Source organism: Vidua macroura, chromosome 5, assembly GCF_024509145.1.
Source record: "Vidua macroura isolate BioBank_ID:100142 chromosome 5, ASM2450914v1, whole genome shotgun sequence".
Lineage (NCBI taxonomy): Eukaryota > Metazoa > Chordata > Aves > Passeriformes > Viduidae > Vidua > Vidua macroura.
The window spans coordinates 7,620,543-7,640,603 of record NC_071575.1 but is presented as its reverse complement, the minus strand read 5'-3'; the positions used below and the strand labels follow the sequence as shown (position 1 = coordinate 7,640,603).

The 20,061-nt window shown below is 45.7% G+C and overlaps 1 protein-coding gene across 1 annotated transcript; it reads right to left on the bottom strand.

Annotated features, from left to right (window-relative positions):
• Positions 1-300: 300 nt before the first annotated feature.
• Positions 301-19,566, bottom strand: CD9 (CD9 molecule). The gene is made up of 8 exons (XM_053978542.1): positions 19,404-19,566; positions 8,683-8,782; positions 5,821-5,918; positions 4,562-4,636; positions 3,502-3,594; positions 2,858-2,947; positions 1,391-1,474; positions 301-647 (listed from the first exon to the last, which is right to left on the bottom strand). Exons 1-8 carry the CDS (start codon positions 19,467-19,469, stop codon positions 582-584), a joined length of 672 nt encoding a protein of 223 aa, XP_053834517.1. The 5' UTR covers positions 19,470-19,566; the 3' UTR covers positions 301-581.
• Positions 19,567-20,061: the final 495 nt, after the last annotated feature.

Below are 20,061 nucleotides of genomic sequence, written 5' to 3'. Positions count from 1 at the left end.
TGTGTGACAGCCAGCCTCTGCCACCCTCCAGGGAGGTGACAGTAAGTGTTACAGCAGTGACATTTTAGGAATCTACTTAAGACCTGCCTTCATTCACACACACCAAGGAAAGAGAAATGACCACACCTTCCCTGACATGCTCTGACAGCATCTCCCATTCCCTTCCAACACGGGGACATTGGCAGAGGAGTGCTTTCCTGCTTTATCCCAAAAACACTTAACATGTTGTGCAACTTCAACTCCTTGCTATGCATCAAACAGTGGGATTAATCAACATAGCAACATCTCCTCTCCCCCACAAACAATACATCTTACTCTTTATTAAGTATCAAATTGTCTCCAACATAAATTACATCCAAATTATGTTAAGTTTCAAGAAAGTCAGATATTTTATGTACAATGTTTGTCTTGAGTCAGATAAACCTTTATCGTTTTAACCTGTAACGTAAAAAGCAAACCTACATCAGTACCAAATAAAGCATTAAAAAGGTAACAAATATATAACATTTTAGAAATGCTCTCAGAACGCAAAAGTTAATGGTGAGGATTTTTATAGTGCAGGACTCTTGGGTTTGCAGCTCTTAGACCATCTCCCTTTCCCTGCGGATGGCACAGCACAGAACCATACTGAATATCATGCCAACAATCTGCAAAGAAAGCAAACGGATTAGAAATCAGGAAAGCGAAGCATGATAAAGCCTGTGCTTTTATCAGCATGAGGACAAGCTGCTCTTCACAGCCCAGAGGTCACATTTATTCTGTATTTTTACACTTTACTCTGCCATTCCCCACCTCCCAATCCCCAAAGTTCATTCCCAGGAATCCCATTCACCTCAGTACTTGAAAACAGATTATGTTAAGTTGGAAGGGACCCACAAGGATCTTCAAGTCCAACTTCTGGCCTTGGCTCAGCACAGCAGCTGTAAACCACTGCCATATCTCCTAAGAAAGCTTTGATCATCCCAGCATGTGCTTTTCTCCAGAGAGGTCAAACGCAAGGGCAAGTTTTTTTATCAGCCCTGTTATTTCAGCCCTCTAGCAGAGCCTGTAATTGTTGTAAAGGAAAGAGAAGAAGAATCCCCAACAGGTATTAGGATTAAGATGTGGGCCAGCAACATGATCAATAGATCTTCACTCCATATATGCACACATCACTGATAAGATTTCACCATTGCTAAAAGTGCAAGGAGGCAGATCCTAATCCAAAGCAGAAGCAGGGAGGCCTGAGACATCCCAGCCTTGCACTGCCTCAGGGCCCTGCACACACCCTGATCCTGCTGGGACTTGTCCTCAGCAGAATGGCCTTGTGGGCTGCAGGGCTAGGCACTGCCCTACAAGACTTCTGCTCTGTGTATCCTCTAAGCACCCTTTAAATAATCTGGAAACTCACCATCATTACAGCAATGCCAAGGCCAACTGCTCCAATGACGTTGAATTTGGATTTGAAGACATAATCAATGGCATCAGGGCAGGACTGAAATGGAACAGATGCTTCATCAGTGTTTTACACACACAAGGTTCATTTGAAGACTCATCTTTTAAAAGCTGCTTTGATCAGGCCTTTACTGTTGCATCCTTAAAAAGAGCCAGGGATGGTCCTACACAAGAGTTGGTAGAGAAGTTTAAATCTACTCTTCAAGTACCTCAGACTTGTTAACAGCACCTTGACTACAGCAGGATTCCCCTCTCAATCTGAACATGCAGTTTATCAGGCTTGGCTTGTTACTACTGGCTGTCAGCACTTCAGCTGATGCATTGCTCATCCCATATCAAAAGAGATTTAAAGCCACTCTTGATATTGCCAATTGCTACTGTAATTTTGCAGACACCTCATGAGCCCACAGTACATGGGAATATCAGGATACCCTAGGCTATGGGCAGATCCATAGAGGGGCCAGTTTAATGCTCCCAGGACAAAGAATTACCCTTGCAACTAAAAAAAAAAAGTATAGTCATTTCCCCAGAACAGACACATGCTGGCCAATAAAAAGCACAAGGCACTTCTACAGGGGTATAAATCTTTAAGAGCCTAGAAGATGGTCAAAGTCTCATCCCAGCTTCTGTTCTGCTTGTTCCAGCAGCAAACATCAGTGAGCTGCTGAAAGCTACCTTTTTCTGTTGTTGTTCCTTATCCAGTCTAGAAAGAAAGACTGAATCTGAGATTAAAGGGATATACTGGTAAGAATGAGTCAGTTCAATCAGAATGCCAACACAGCACTGCTTCTTAGAGGCACGCTCCATTACATCCCTTTGATCTTGTAATCTATCCACTGTTTTTCTACAATTGGGAATAGGCATCACAAGATGAAGTCAACAAATTACAAAAGCTGTTTTCTCCTGTTATTTGTGGTACACAGGCACCTCTGCAGCAATACTCCAGCAGGGCAACCTGATTCACAGAATTGCCTTCACAGTCACCAACTCACCTGAACAGGCTACCAACACCTTACCCCCATCCCTGTCCTTGCTGAAGCTTTAGACTTGCTCCCACCCCAAGCTCTACTTCTCCCTAACCAGGAGGAAGCTGACAGCTCCCAGCAAGCACCAGGAAGATGCACTGAGGAGAACAGAGCTCTCAAGGCACTGTGAGGGGTCTTTTTTAGGCAAACTTTTGATCTTCCACTGCCCACCCCAGCAGTGAGTCTGTGACACATAGACTGCACATTTCCTGAACAAGGTCAGACTTCCTGCTTGTTCTTTCCATGGTAACGGTGGGTTTGTTTTCCACAACCAGCCTGATCACAGACAAAGACTGCCACACACATGGGCATTTCCCACGGACTGGGAGGGTTTCCTGAAGTATGTTTCTCACTCTACCCACTGGGCAGAGCTGATGGTGAATTATTTCAAGCTTTACCTTCATAGAGAATGACTCAGACAGTGTCTTTGCTGGACAGGTGTCCATGTACTGCTGCTCTATAGCTCCAGTAAGGCCACAGCAGTTTAGCTGCAACAGAAAACACAAAAAGAGACCCAGGTTAAACAATCCTTATTTTTCTTCAATAATCTGGTAAAAAAAAGAGGAATAAATAATTTACGTTAGCTTTTATTACAGACCAAGTCCTGTCAACATGACTGCTTATAAACCTAATTTTAACAAGCCTTTATTAAATTAAAGGAGAAGGTTCTGAAATGAAGAGCTATATCTCTTTAAGTACACACAGAATCATTTTGGCAACAGCCTGTGCTCCTTACAGACACAAGGCTGAACCCCTCACAGATATGCACGTGTGCATACTAGGGTGCCAGTAGCTCAGTAGCACAGATTCATGGTTTCCCAGCCTGCTGCTGAGTTCTAGAAAAACAAGAACTAGTTCTAGACACTTCAGAGGGACAAAAAAAAAAAGGCATCCTGAATTCATTTATACTACACAAAAACTTCTCTGCAATCTTTGGTTTCTTCTAACGAGTAAAAAAATTGTACAGGGGACTAGGTGGCATGAAGAACAGTGTAAGGAGCAGCTGCATTCCTGTCCAGGTTAAGCAGAACCATATACTTACAGCGAACTGAAATGCTTTCAGGGTGTCTCTGGCACCTGGCTGAACTCTCTTTCTGTAGGTGTCCATGTAGAACTCCTTTAACTCATCAGTAATCTAAGGAAAAGCAAAGAGTTGTGTATTGATGCTGTGTTAGTGTTGTACCTTGCATTAATTATGAAAAACTTGCTTTCAGCAAGCCAGTCATCAAAACTCCTGCAGCCTACAACACCCATTCTCCTCCCATGTACAAATAGAGGGTGGACAGAAGGCTCACCTGTTTCAGGTGAGAAATAACTGTACACTTACTTTAATAGCCACACCTAAACAGGTAAGACTGTTTTCCCTTCCAAATCTCTGACCTTCTAAGAGAAGTGAGAGAACCAAGTCTTTGCCCATTGACTGCCCAAAAATATTCCCTATTCTACTATACTCCAGAAGTTTCTATATTTCCCCATTGTCTAATACAATGTGAGCAGAAAAGCAACCCTGGTCACCAGGCATGTGATTTTGAAACAGGACAGAATCTTGACTGCTTGGGAGGGAGAGGCCACATCAGTAATGCTTCAGGTGCAGATATACTCAGCTGTCAGCTGATCCAGCTCCTCTCTGGAAGTGGTAAAGCCTCCCGGCCAGCCTGCTTCACCTCACAGCTTGGTCAGGTACTCTCTGGAGGGCACCTCTAGCATGCAACAGCCTCTTGGACTCTTGGCTTCCCTGCTACAGTCTCGTGCTTAAATATTACAGTTAGATTTTTTGTGTTGTTTTGCTTGAATCAGCCTTTTTCCTCTCCCTGAAATTTCCTGGGAAGTAAGGATTTGACTTGTACTAGAGTACAGATGTCAGCAGATTGCTGACTGTGGGCACATTCATAGAATCATGGAGTGTTTGGGGTCAGAAAGGAGCTTCCAAGATCACCCAAGTTCTGCCCCTCTGCCATGGGCAGGGACACCTTCCACGAGACCAGGCTGCTCAGAGCCCAGTCCAACCCAGCCTTGGACACTTCCAGGGATGGAGCAGCTACAGATTCTCTGGGAAACCTGTTCCAGCATCCCACCACTCCCTACTTTTAAGAGCAACCTACCTTTTCTTTATTTGAAAATCCCCAGATCCCAGCAGCAATTTCAAGGGCAAAGATCACAAAAAGGAAGAAGAAGAACTAGAAAAGAAAGACCGTGTTATTCATGAAGGCCAGAGCACCACAAACCAGCATCACACATGTAGACTGCAAGTTTGTCCAGACTTGTGGGAGCTGTCACTCAAGCAGGTTGCAGCTGGAGGTCTGAGACATTGGTAACACCAGGAAAAAGGACACTGGGTCAGCACTTCCTTCACAGGAGCGTCGGAAAGTCTGGCACTGCTTTCCAAGCACCAGTCCTGCTTTTTGATCAGTGTTAATTAAAGCCAATCATCTGTCAACTCCAACTTTGAAGCTGTCCAAGTCATTCAGACACATCACAACAGCTTGCACCAATTCTTTACTCTGGTTTGTCACTCCTGTTGCTTTAGGAGTCATTACTTAATTCCTAGCTTGCCACCCACTCCCAGAGAGCTAATGGTCATTTTGTTGTATATCCCATAAAACACAAATAAAAGTGTTCTGTCTCCCACTGACTACCAGACCCAAAGCACCACCATCACTTAGGAGCACTTTAAAGAGATATTCAGAATTACAAAGGGCTAGAGGTATCATTTTGCAACAAATACTTGAATTTAGGTTCTGTGACACAGAAGGGGAATTGTTCTTTCAGTGGCTATAGTAGTTGACTTTTATTAACTAGGTCTTCTGGTTATTTGGATGAGTAGTTTTGCAAGTGTACAGATGTGCACAAACCCAGTAAGCTCTATTGCCCCCCTAGTCTGAAAACAATGAGGTTGCTCTCTAGTAATTGGCTTGCAGAGCAGTTGTCAACTAGAAGAGCTCATCCTGTGATTATGAACAGTAGAGCCTTGTTGTTTCAAGCACAAAATACCACAGTTCTTGTCTCAGAGATTAAAGACTGCACCACCTTCAGAGTCCAGGATGAACTGTCTAGCAATGATAGCACTGCTCTTATCAATATTTTAGTTTTGTGTTCACAATACTCCCAGCCTTGACGCTTCAGTGTATGTCAGACACATCCAGCCTCTTGATATCATCCTTTCTTCAAATGCAGCAGGAGCATCTGGATTTCAGCCAGAAATAAGAACTATATTTAACATTTTAGCATTATGTAGGTGACCATGAATTTAAACACTGATTGTTCTGGGTCCACAATCTGCTGCCATTGAATTACACAGTAATATTTTCCTTCCTTTCTCATCATGCTGCTCAAAAATTTAGGCATTATCCTGAGCACTTACCAGGCCAAGCATACACTGAGATTCCTGTGATGCACCACAGCATCCCAAGAAACCAACCAGCATCATAAGGGCACCAGCTCCAATAAGGATGTAAACACCTAGGGAGGAGGAAAACAAAGGTGTGCAGGTCATTGAGACCTCAGAAGCAAGGTATGAAATTAATTGCTCCACAAATAGCATTGGTAGCTTCTCCCACGGTTTAAGTTTCTTTACCGAGGTATTTCAAGTTAAAAAAAAAAAAAAAAAGTAGTTGTGCTTAATTTTCAAAGCAAATGCATCTGAAAAATTTATATATAAAACCTTCAATTTGACACAATGTGTACCCCTACTGCAGTTTCACAAGCTTTAGAAAATGGGCGAGATAAAGCCATCTAAGACAAGCCGTAAGACTCTTTTTACAACAGGCTCAGAGCCAAGAGTTATCAGCTTCTCCTCAGGTGAAGACAGAGACAACTGGAATTAGAGACAACTGGAATAGTGATTTATCAACAACTGCAAAGTCTTGAAGCAGATGCTTCTTCAGATTATATAAAATGCCAGACCTTGTAAACTACTCTGCCCAGGAATAAGGTAGTGAGTATGTTGAAGCAGAAAAAGCAAACATTTCTGAGGTAAAAGGCTCCATTTACGCCAAATCCTCTGGCTCCTGAACTTGGGAACAACCAGCCTAATCATCACAGCTGTGAGATGGAGATAGCAGCAAGATGTGGTGAGCAAGAAAACTCCAAAAGGATGGCAAGGAATATTACAGGGGTGGTGAAGCATCAAAGAATCAGCACAAAGCATGTTGAACAAGCAGGACACTTCTATCAATACGGACATAAAAATAGTTCAGGGACCCAATCACTACTAATTAAAGGGAGCCAGATGTAAGCATTTGCAAATGGTATATTCTAGATGCACACCAATAAGATTAGCTGCCAAAATAAACATCTCCTTGATGCAGCATTTGTAAGGGATTAAGCCTGACATTTCTTATCAGGAGGAAATTCCAATACAGACTTTTTAACCTCAGCTTAACCTTTTTGCATTTTGAAAAAGAAAAAAAAGTCCATCAGTACCACTTATTCCAGATTGAGTTGTACAGAAAGCCTTTGAGGTAACTTGCTTTGTAACTTCCTGCAGTCAGTAACTACACCCAGAAAATTATGTTACAGCAGAAATTCCTATTGAGCTTCTTTTTAAAACTCAGTTAAACCTACAGAGATTTCAAGCAGGTTGCGCTGGCTGCATCCAGCCAGTAGCTTAAGCATTCACACCATAAAAAATTTATGTTTTAGGAGGTGAAAGAGTTGTTTTAGACTACCCAAAATAAGACTTGTTAAATATTCAGCTCAACAGTCAAGTTTAGATTTCTGTTCTTTTTCTGAGGTCCACTTTGAAGCACCTGGGAATCTTCCTGGCAGCTCCAAGAACCACCCAGTTTGTTAAGATGCCATCATATCAAGGGCAAATCACAAATTTTCTCACAGATAATCTGTCTGCATGCCTGCAGCTTCTTTGTGAAGTCCCACCAGCATCTCAATATTCCCAACTATGGCCTCTACACCATTCCCAACAGTATTCCCTGCAGGCACAGGCTACCCTAGGACTAAGAGGCTGCAATGTAAGTTGCACCTCCTTGCAAGTGACCCTTCAGACACCAGCCTGGGAGTTGTCACAGCTGAGTAGCAAGGACAGGAGCCAGTTTTTTGGCAAGAGAAAGATGAAGTTATCCTTTAAAGACTTTAAAGATTGCCTAATTCCAACCCCCTGCCATGGGCAGGGACACCTTCCACTGTCCCACATTGCTCAGAGCCCCATCCAACCTGGCCTTGGGCACTTCCAGGGATGGGGCAGCCACAGCTGCTCTGGGCACCCTGTGCCAGGGCCTCACAGCATCCTCACAGGGAAGAATTCCTTCCTGATATCCAATCTAAACCTGCTCTCTGTCAGTGTGAAGTCATTCCCCCTTGTCCTGTCACTCCAGGCCCTTGTCCAGAGTCTCTCTCCATCTTTCCTGTGGGCTCCCTGCAGGCACTGCAAGGCCACAATGAGTTCACCCCAAAGCCTTCTCTTCTCCAGGCTGAACAATCCCAGTTGCCTCAGCCTTTCCTCATAGCAGAGCTGCTCCAAGGGTCTGAGCACCTACAGGTGACAATAACCAAATTATGTGTGCTCCCCTGCCCAAGCTTAAAAGTGACTGTAGAGATCAAAATCAAAGTTCAGATAAAATCCAGTTCATTTAGGAATTCTTATGACATTAACTAACTAAAAATGTGTGTGTCCCCTAATTAACAATCTTACAAACACCTTCCACATGCTCTAGCTAAAAGTTACATTGATCCATGCTGGCTGGAGTAATTCTCATATGTACCAAGATATTTGTGCATTCTTCCCATTCAGTTCAGGATGAATTAGGAGATGTGGGGCTTTAGGAGTTAGACAATAGTGCACTTGCTCCTTCTGAGAGATGAGGCAACAGAGCTGTGTTTTGGGTAGCTCAGGTTGGTCACTCTGGAGAAAAAATATTAATTACTCAATTAGTTTAGCGTGAAACTTTGCTGACGCATATGGTGATGAGCATCAGGAAGAAACATCCTCTGTGTCTTCCAGGAGCCTCTGGGATTACAAAATGTTTACTGACAGCAACAGAGACAAACTACTGTGGGAAAAAGGCTGAAGAGCCAAGAAACCACTCACATGGCAGCACTGCTATCTGCACTAGAGCTCACAGGGGAAGCTGCCCCCAAACACCAGCCAGGGGAAGCTGCTCTCAGGCTGTTTTGCCTTTTCACCCTTTAAAAAAGGCCAAGATTTCTGAGCAGCCTGGAAATCAGGGCACAAAAGTGTGACCTATCCCGAGTGATTCCCGCAGCTCACCTGTGTAAAACTTTGCGTCAGATTCCAGTTCAAAGACGCTTTTGGTCTGTGAATCAAAGTGAAGCCATAGTCCAACTGCAAGCACTGCTGTCCCTGCAAGCTGTAAGAACAAAGAAGGCTTGTTAAATGATACCAACTAATCCACCCAGCCTTGCATTAGTAACAAAATCAGAAGCAAACACAGGATACAGCTTTTATTTAAAGAGCTGGTGACAAAGGACAAGCATAAAAGGATGGGGATACCAACACATGAACAAAGTTCCAGACACGAGGCACCTTGTGGACAGAGGCATTTACATAATATAAACTCCAATGCCACAGGAGAACAATGCCATTCTTGTTCCTTTCTGAAAATATCCAAGGTTTAGCCAAGTGTCACTACTTCCACTGATCCTTCCATGCATTCTTTTATTCTGGGTGGCTGCAGACATTGCATGGCTTAGTGACCTTAAAGCTTCACACTGAAGAGCAAGTGTATCACAAGGAAAAGTGCCTTGTAAGGCCAGCTGGAAGTTTTAGTGTATTAAGCAGACTGCTGAGAGTTCCATGTACCATAGAAGGGAGTTCAGGAAGAGTGCTGTTCTTGCCAAACAAGATAAAACCAACCCATTAAGTGACCACACTGACAGGAATAAGAAAATACCAGCTGCAGCAGTAGAACGTTGCTGATCTGGAGCAATACAATCAAATTTTAGGTAATATTTAGTTTAATTTCATTATCATCTCTGCCTGTATGCCTCCATGTTCCTCTTAACATTGGTGCCTATGTTTGCAGCAAGTCACTTGGTGTATAAATTAGCCTCTCGATGAAACATCTGGCAAAAGCCACAGGAAGTGTTGCAAGAAAGAGGGAGTTGCACTCTGGTAAGGCCAATGGCAACAGTTTGCTTTGAAGAGACTGAATCCTCCTTTAAAAAGAAAAAAATGGGGCTTGCTTGTGTGTAAAAAAAATGAAGAAACCAGGACAAAGTATAAAGCTGGAGTGTGCTTCTTAGCTCTTCCTTTGAAGATCATTTAACTATTAAAAAAAGCTCTACAAAAATGAGATGAGGACAGAAATCTCAAACACTGCAGCAGACATTAAAAATTTAAACTTAAGAGTGAGCAATAAGTTTATGAAGTCTGGTGGTTTGGTCAGGCAAAGCACACACAAAAAGCAAAAATAAAATCCCAACGAAGCCTGACCTCTGACAAGAAGGTCCTTGCAGAAAGAAACAACACTTCTGATTTGCCTCTAAGAAATTAGAAATTGTTTAATAATGGCAATTTTTAGTGGGAATATGGGCGGCATTCCCTTGGCAAGCACCCAAGGGTACAACACCCCTTCCATACCAAGCCCACCTGAGAGGTGGGAGCCTGAGAGCCCCTTCTCCCTGCTGCAGAAGAGCTCCTGCTCACAGACAGCCCCAGCTTTCCTAAACCAGCTTTTCCTGTATGGCAGGAACCCGAGTGCCTCCAAGAGGAGCTGCAGGGCTGTAGCTGGGAAAACAGATCAAGTGACACACAAACCAAAGAGCCAAATCCACCTGGAGGATTCCAGACCTAAGCAAAAGGCCTTTGTTGGTGTTTCTGGTGCTTACTCCCAAGGCACACCTGCACACACCTCCTGGTTGCCTTGCTAGGGCTACCCTGACAAGATGATTAAGTTATGCAGGAGCACCTTGGTACAACAGAGAATGCCACAACAGCGTCATTATTTCAATTTCTTGTGCCACAGCTGCACCCCGAGGGGAGGGAGAGGTGCAAAGGGGAGCTGACAGAGAGAAGGGTTGCTGCTCTACCTGCTCTCCTGGCTGCAGCATCACTTCAAAAAGCCTTTGCCACCTCATCTCACCCCAGTTCAAACATCAGAAAGGCTTAGTGATGGAAAAAACCTCTGCTTTGAGACTGCTGTTAAGTCACCCAGTATTTAATAACACTCTGCTTGAGGCTCCCTTTCCTGGGTCATCCAGTAGTTGTCAGCTTTTATAGCTGATCCAGATCCCCATCATTAGAAGAAATCTAGATCCTCTGCTGGTTTTGCCAGGCACTCACAAATGGTGAAGCCTGAACACCCAGCTCTTCTCACCTACCAAATTTATTTGCATCTTGACAAGTTCTAGTGCTTGAGTAGAGAGCTCTGCAAATGGAGTAGGGCACAGAAAAGGACTGTAAAACTAAAGAAACTCTTATGCCATACTGTAACCATGCAGATAATCTTAAAATTCCAAGCAAAGGAGAAGGCTCAGTTAATGCCCTCCAGAAACAAACTGATCTGTTCACATTGGGCAGAGATGATGTACCTAGTAGAGCTCCTTTCAAAACACAAATTTAACTCTTTCCCACCACCACACAGAGGTACATGGCATGTTTCCTCCTTGGAAAAGCAGTCACTCTGTGGGAAAGATTAAGAAGATGCCAGGGAGACAAGAGACTTGCAGGATCACAGAACAGTGATAACACTTCATGCCAGTGAACTGCTGCACAGCACTAAAAAAAGTGGTAGAATTAAACAGAGTGATAATTCTCTGCATGGTGGATTAGAAATAAAATGCAAGAATAAGAGACTTTCTTCATGCAAGAATAAGAGACTTTCTGTCTCAGTTACTTAAGGAAAGCAGACTTAAGTTCTCAGTTTGTGCTCTTCCTACCCACACTGACCACTGAACTAAAAAAGGCAGTTTTACAGCAGAAGGCAAGAAACTTGAAACTTCAAGTTTCCATCAAAACAAGGGAGAAATGAGGACACAGAAACACCAGCCTCTGAGGAAGAGAAAAGCACAGCTCCACAGGCACTTGCCAGCACCTCTGGCCAGTATGGCACGCTAGAGGCTGAGGCACTGTCACCTCCCTGCTCTCCCACGCTATGCCAGCAGGATGGGACCAGTGCTGGGATGGCTTGGGAGCTGTGTTTTTCCTTCCTGGGAAAGGGCTGCAAGCCCCCCAGCCTCAGCTGTGTGGAAGTAGATCCCCAGATAATCAAATTGTTGGGTTTTTCTTTGGTAATCCAAGGGGATCCCCATCTAACAGACCTATTTTGTCACGGGAGTTGAGCAATACTGTGCGTTTCTAAGTAGCTCTATCCTGAGCTGAAAGAGAAATTTAGCTGGAAAAGGACAACACTGTATTACTGAAAGTAATCAATTTTGTCTGGTTTCACATACACAGAGAGTGGGTTTGTGTGCTTATCAGACAGATAAGTAGTATGTTTCCATAGTGACAAGTACAGCAAAAACAGCTCAGAAGACAGGGTTGGGGTTTTTTTTCCAATCTGGCCAAAACGTGAAGTTAAAGGGATACTGTTCACTCGCTGTTTTGGAAAAGTTTGTGGCAGTGATTTTCCAGTAACAGCATGTCCTGGCACAATTACTGACTTCCCTGCTCCAGCTAACCAGGCTTCCTTGTTTGCCCTAACCACTACTCCCAGCTCATTCCTGCTCTGCTTGGCTGTTCCACGGCTGCAACAATGATAAAACTACCTGGCCACTCCTCTCCCAGCCCTGTGGAGGCTTCTCAAGTTGGTTTTTTTTTTTTTATTACATGGAAACACACCCCCTTTGCCCCTAAAGCTCACTGCTGGCATGCAGCTTTCTGCCTGTTGCAACAAGAAAAACAGCTTTTTTGGTCCATCTTCCTTTCTTACACAGCCCTCTGCACATTCCCTAGTGAGCCTTCTGTGCAGGACTTCCCTCCTCTCACCCATCCCACGGCTCTGCCTGGCCTCTGGGTACATCTAAGGGCGTGTCCCAGCCTTCCATGTGAGAAGAGATAACTGAGAAAGGACCTGAAACAGTCAGGATACACTTGAGATGAGAAAACCTGTGTATCCTGGAGGCAGCAGCCACACAGAACACTCTGCCTTCCTCCCCTCACCATCCCTGGCTAACTTGAGCATGAGTTCAGAGTTTGCATCAGCAGTGAACGCTACCAAAAAATTCCCACAAGATTTCTGCCCTGCTCTGACACTACCAAACAATTCCCACGGGATTTCTGCCCCGCTCTGACACCCGAGGTTTTGCAGATACCGCCCCCCAGCAGAAGGCTTGCACAGGAAACCGTTAGATTTAATGACAATGCCATAAACACGTGTTAAAACCTTGAGGTTTAAACAAAAAAAAAACCCAAACCCAAAACAACAATTGTGTTAACACATCCCATAGCAGCACAATGTGTGACACTATTTTGGAAAGCTGGGAAATTTATTTTTGATTTAACCACTATTTTGGAAGGACCATTTTGTTCAGTCCCTTCTGACCTTGTTCCCTTGTTAAGGGACAATCACTGCGACAAGGGACAAGCACCCCATTTGCCTCAGACATCTTAGAGCATCTTATCTTTCCGTAGACAGAATTACCTCTCAAGGAGCTCAAGGTCCAAGCACTTACCAAGTCCTCAGACAGCCCTTCGTCTGTCCCGGCAGACAAAGCTTTGGGAAGGGGACACCCTCCCCCAGCCCTTCCTCCACTTCCACAGGGTGGAGGCAGGGATAGGGAAGAAATCAGACAGTTCAAGAACGCCTGATAACTGGCTCAAAGCCTGTAAAAAAAATGCCTTTGAACAAAAACAAACAAAAAAAACCAAACAAAAAAACCCAAACAAACAAACAAGTGGGTTTTGCCATTTTAACACCTTCAGGCCAAGTTTACATACTACTTCTACCATGCTCATGGCATTACCTCCACCAGAAGGTAAGTCATTAGGTGAAAATAAAGAAGTCAGTCAAAAATAAATTCAATTTTCGGTGTTGTCTGCTAAGTATGGCATCTAACAGAACACTTTTTTTTTTCTTGAAGTAAGAAGGTATGTCAGGCTCAACACTACTGTTCCATATATAGGTTTACACCAGGATGTGACAAGAAGACATCAAAAAGTCACCATCTTCACTTCATAAACACTTGAACTTTTAGCTAAAAATCTGACTGCATAAGAATTAACTTCTTACTGTTTTAGACTGAACTAAGCAAGCTAGGACCAGATCTGTAACATTGCAAAGCACATGCAAAGAAATTGAGAACATTATGAGTAGTAATGAACTGTTTCTGTCCTTTTACTGGCTGGTACTCCATAAATAAAACCCCATAAACAGTAAATACAGGTGAGGCTCAACATCACACTAACCCCTCAATTACAGAATTAGTGTTATCCACAACAGCACAGGTTTTCAGAGTTTTGAAACAGCTCCCCTAACACTCATGCTATGTGGGCTTGCAGTTATACAAGAAACTGCAGCTATTTTCAAACTAGTTTGGAAAAAAGTGGATTGGAAAGGAAGTATTTTCGTTCTGCTTAGCTAGTTTCAAGAATGTTGTGGCCTATGTTAATGCCACAGCACTTTTTGCAATAAAATGGTGCTCCAGTACAGTAGGAACAGCATTACAAAATTCCTGAACCACTGCCAAGACTAGTGCCCATTTCATACAAGTTCCTATTCAGAAGCCAGTCTACTATATTTGCAATTAGAATTGCAAATAGGAGCCAGGACTGCTGAAACTCTAAGTAGGCTTCACATCAGGTTTCTCAAGGCAACATACTCCAAACTCCACTCCTGACTCCACAGAACTTACTGGAGTCAATATACACTGAGCTGAGCCCAAGCAGCATTAGATTCTCACACTGTAGCCAGCAACTGCATCAGTTCTATACAGAAAGCAAAAACAACTAATTTCTGGATTTTTCATATGTGCCTGCATGTATACATACTAACAGACACATGCATATTTCCCTGCCCATCCTGCAAGTCCTCTATTGGAGGAGCAAAGATCCTCTGGACTGCTGTTCTTGGTGCACAAAAGCAGCTGAGATTATGGCTCAGAACAAAGTCACAGGTATCTTCAAGCTACAGAGCAAAAAAGGCTCTCCAAGCCTAATTCTGCTCATCTCACTTTAGCAGGCACTACCACACACAAATGCATTTATTCATAAAACACACAGGCTCTGGAGAGTGGGAAGTCAGGACAAGAGAGCTGCCCAATAGTGGAAAGGAACAAGAAAATGACTGCTCAAAACTTCAACATGAACTCTGTCTCTGTGCTCAGCACTTGCTTGCCTAAAATACATTAAGCCATAAATATTAGCAGCAGATGTCTTCATATTCTACAAAATTCACAAGGGGAAAACCCAGCATTGAAGTTTAACAATGCAAGGCCTTGCTTTTGCAGCAGGAAGCCAATGGGAGAACAGGCAGGCACTTGCCTGGTGTGAACCAAGTTGCTCAGGAGCCCACAGTTTTTCCAGGAAAAGACTTCTTCACCAGGACCAACAAGCCTGAGCAAACCCAAGGAGTTAGGGGAGCACAGCTAAAGGCACTCATTACACAACTCAAGGCAATCCAACATTGCTCACACTAAAGTTGGTCCAAGGCAACTTTGCTAAGACTACTCCACTGCTCAGGTTTAAGGCACAAAATGTGTTGTTTCCATTGACTTCTTGGCATGCTCAAGCCAGCCTGGTGAAAAAAAAAAAAATTTAGTTCTGTATCAGGCTTGACACCTCCCTCCCACATGCCAAAACAGCCCACAAACTTGTATTATTAGAAAGCAGACTGTCAGGGATGCCAGGGCCAGCACTGGCCATGCCAAAACAGCAGAGCTGTTTGCAAACCTGAGCCTGGTGCCTGCTGCAACACTCCATCCCAAGAGGAAACACAGCCATCCCTAATTCCTACACCTCGGAGAGAGGATTGAACCCCAAAACTTACGGATCCATGCTTAACTGGACTTGGTGCAAACATCCAAAGATGTCCCCTTCCTTCCATTTAGACCACAAGCACATTTTAAGCCAAACTCTGAAGCCCCAGCGAATACCATGTTAGTGCCCAGCCTTCCCAGCTGGAGAAAGGCCATCAGATCAATCAAGCACAAGATCCTCAGGAAGGGTTAAGAACAGGACAGAAGATAGCATTTCCCAGGACCAACCTCCTGGGCTACATGTAGAACACCTAAAGATTGTGCCGAGATATGGACAGCACCTTGAGAGAAGAAAAACTAACAAAAGGCTACTGAACTCCACGTTAGCAGGTTGGACTAGATGATCTTAAAAGGTCTTTTCCAACCTAATTCATTCTGTGATTAGCCACGTATCCCTTGAACAACCTATTCCTCAACATCTGCTGAGGAGAAAGTATCACCACTGTCCCCACAGTGACACTTTCCTTCTGAAAATGTCCTCTTTCCTGGCTTAATATCCCACAGCTCTTGCTCACTGCCTCTTTCAATACAGTCAGGCCCTACCTACTGCCTGGACAATCACAATCCTAAGGACCTCTAGTGCATTTCCATGCTGAAGATAGAGTTGCTGATGACAGAAACCCTCCTCTTTCTTTCCCAAACATTACCAAGTTCCACTATGATCCTCTCAAGGCAGGCAGATGACCAGAGCAGCCTGCAGGACACCAGCATGCCATGGATTTTGGGAGCTTTACACACTATATTCCTTCTTCTCTGAGTCCTTCATTTCTGAAGCTCTGTTGACACTGAGTGCTCACCTGGTGCTTTTGTAAAGCCATCATAGATTCTTTTCTCCCAAGGCTTCACTGCTCCATGGCAGCAGCTGCCCCTGAATCATTTAGTTCCTATCTCCAGGCAGCTTCCTGCTGGTGCCTCCCATGGGAATTACCTGATGCCTGCCTGTGGCGAGAGTCTCACCCCTCTGTGTCACACGCCCTGCTGCGTCAGCAGGCAGCCATCACCTCCATCACCCTGGACTATGGGTGCCAGCCAGCAGCCCAGCAGCACCCCCTGTGCTCCTCCAGATGAGGTGGGGCTATACTGACCACCACGGAGTTTGTGCCAGCACCACTGCTTCTCTGTGCAACAGCAGAGCTGCACCTCACCACAGCCCTGCCTCCACTGCAACAGCCATCTCATTCTTGCCAGGATCATAGTCCAGGGCTGCCTGGTTTTCACAAGAGGCCTGAGATTTCCAGGAGACATTGAACAAGTGAACCAACACCAACCAGACCTTGCCTTCTGCAACATTCAGGCTTTTAAAGGCTCCAAGGCAACAGCTTCATGAAGTCTGACTTCCCCTTGCAGTAGCCCATGTCCCTCCTGTACATGCACGCCAGCTTTTAAGGAATCTTCTCCTCGGCTCTCTCCAGATACTCCATATGTGCTACTTCCTGGGTACCCCAGACTCCCATAAAGCAAAAACCCAGCCTCCAATTTGCTGCATTCCAGCCCGGAGAAGGGATGGTGAGCAGGGTGAGTTACCTAATCACAACCCACTTAAGAGTTCTGAAGTGTTGTGTGACCTTGGAGAATTGTTAATCAAACATTTGCTGCTGCTCCTCCTGTTTCACCTCCTTTGCATTAAAAGGTCAGTTCAAGCCTGTGCAGGATTCAGAGTCAAAGACAGGTTATGGCACAGAACTCTGTTAAAATCTTCCCCGGTAAAATAAAGTCCTACTGAACATTGCTCCCAAAACTTTTATTCCTGGAGCTATTACTATCTGGAAGGACTCCCTGAGAAACTCCCTTTTCCTCATATGTCTGAAGAGGGGTATGTTACTTGGGTTTGCTTTTGCAAATTACTCCTAAAGCTTTCCTTTGGCTAACATTGTTATTTTATAAGGCTCACCAGCATTTATGAACCTTTATTTCCTTCCTTTGCATACAGCTTCAACTCTGAGTGTTACCCTTTTTATTTCAATAACTTTCTTTACCAAGCTGTTTGAGCCTTTCTACTTCCTCTTACCCTTGTTCAAGCCTCTGATGGAAGCAAATACATTCCACCTAACGCGGCATCCACAGCCATCTGCAGGTTTGCTGCAGACCACTGAAATTCCTGACCTATCCTTTCGAGGCAACTTATTTAAAAAAAAAAAAAAAGTACAGAATTGCACTTGGGCACGACAAGCTTTGTTAACATACTTTCATTACTTCACAGACTTTTCACATCTGCAAAGCTATAATAAAACATTAAAGCCTTTTTTTCTCATCAGGGTGGTTCTTGCCTTTTAATGCTGGCAGCCCCACAATACCTTTCTTTTTATGCTGTTCAGTGTGGAATAACCCAAGATACAGCTACTTTATTTCTCCATAGAGGACACAAGGTTTGCTAACACCATAACCCCCTAAACACCCCTCCAACTGTTTTCAGCAGGCCACAATGACATATAGTGGTCCCCATAGGAGCAAGGACCACTCCAGCTGGTCAGACACATACTTATCTCTGGCTGAACCAAGCTGCTTGCATTTCACTGCCTCTTGGGGCCTCCAGACACTTACTGGGATCACCAAGATGCATTTATTGCCCTTTAATTCATTTTTCTTCCTCTTCTCTTTCCCACATCCTAGCTTCATACTGCCAGCCTCAAGACGCCAACTTGAAAACCCATTATCTCTCAGCTCCTCTGGGCAGCAGCACCATTCTTCTTCCATCCACCCTGTCACCAGTACAATTCTCTATTCACGAGCACCCCTAAAGATAGGAGTAAAGCCTCAGCACTTTATGACCATGACACTCCCAAGCAACAGGTACATCCCGAACTAAACAAAACCCCTCTCCCTTTTCTCAGCCCTGGTCCCCAGACAAGAAGGTGGTGAAGCTCAGGTTAAGAGCTTCTTTGAGGCAATGCCATTGCCACAACAAGAATTTTTGTCCCATAGAATACTCTGCAGAAAGTCTACAGCTTTGAAATAAACAAATAAACAAGCACAAGGCAAACCACAAGTACTTCAGTCTCGTTTAACAAGAAGTTTAGAAACTCAGTGATTGTAAGTTTCAGACAGTGCTTTATTAGGCTTTTCCTTCTGATCAGCTCTAACTCTGCAAATTCGACAGCCCTGCTCACGGTCCGGCGAGTCCCGGCTGGCAACATATGCTTTCCTGGGTCAGGTTCTGCACAACTTCCCTCAACTGCAGCCCAGCTGCGAATTCTCAACTCTGCTGCAACCCATTTCGGCATCGAGATATTCCGAGCACTTCACCCACTAACACGGCAACTTCCACTCGTCCCACGGGCCGTGCTGCGACTGCCCCCAGACGCGGCTACTTCCCGCAGCTCCAACTTCATTCCTCCACATCACAGCCACACACGCACTTCACCGTGGCAAACAGCCGAGAGAAAACCCAGCTTTTCGAACCATACGCTTTGCTCCTATCCATCAGGCACACAAGCAGCTCCCGTAGTACTTTTCGATGCAGGAGCCAGCGCTAAATCAAGGTGCCCACGCCCCGAGTGCTTGAGGGCAGCCCCAACCTCTCGGCTCAGCCATGCTTTCTCACGCTGCCTGGCCAACAAGGCGTAGTGGGGGCCAGGAACCACACTGGAGACGCGATCTCGAGGGGTGCCGGTCTGCTCCGAGAGATTAAACCCGAAGGGAAGCCACAGCTCCCACCAACAACGAGGAGTTCACACACACGAACAACCACAGGCTACAACTTGCGAGGAACCGGCTCACCTCGGGCACAGCCCCGGCACAGGGAAAGCCAGCAGGGAGCCCGACCTGCCCGCAGTTTTAGTGAGAGGATTGTGTGTAGTGCTGGGGGATGCTCATTGAGGGCGGGCTATCCACAAACCCAGCACCCTCAACCGGCCTTACGATAAAACCTCAAAAACGTGAAAAATAAAGCGCTGAGCAGCCGGGCACCCGCCCCTCTCCCTTCGGGGGGGGACAGCAAGTGGAGAAAACAGCAAAAACCACACGCATCAGAAAAGCGGCTCCCGGCGCTTCCCCTCCATCCCCGTCCCGCGGGCTCCCCGCCGGGCACCGCGGGGTACACAACCCGGGGCGCCTCACCCAGAAGATGAAGTTGAAGCCGAAGAGCAGGTACTTGATGCACTTGGTGCCTCCTTTGACGGGCATGGCGGCGGCTGCAGGCGCGGTAACCAGGCGCCCGCGCTCCGACGCCGCTCCTTAAATGCGGCCCTGCCCGGGTGTCTCGGGGACTCCCCCGCCCGCCCCCGGGGCCGCCCCCGGCCGCGCCCCACACCTGCGGCCGCCCCGCTCCGCCCCAGGCCGGCCGGGCTCCCAGCGCTCCAGCAGCGCCGCACGGGGCCGGGCACGGCCATCCTCGGGGCGGGCAAGTGTCCCGGCATGGAGGGGAAGCACAGGGAACGTCAGAGTCCCGCTCCCGGCCCTGCACGGCGCCGCCTCAGCAGTCCCACCCCGTGCATGGAGCGTTGTCCGAACGCTCCTGGAGCTCTGGCGGGGTTGGGGTTGTCACCGCTTCCCTGGAGAGCCCATCCAGTGCCCGACCACCACCCTCTGGGTGAAAAACTTCCTAATACGTAATCAACCCCACCGCCCCAGTCCGAGCTGCTTTTGCAGAGATCTCAGAATCCTTAGGATTGGAAGGGACCTCTGTAGATCATCCAGTCCAACCCCCCTGCCAAGGCAGGGTCACCTAGAGCAGGTGACAGAGGAATGTTTCCAGGTGGGATTGGAATGTCTCCAC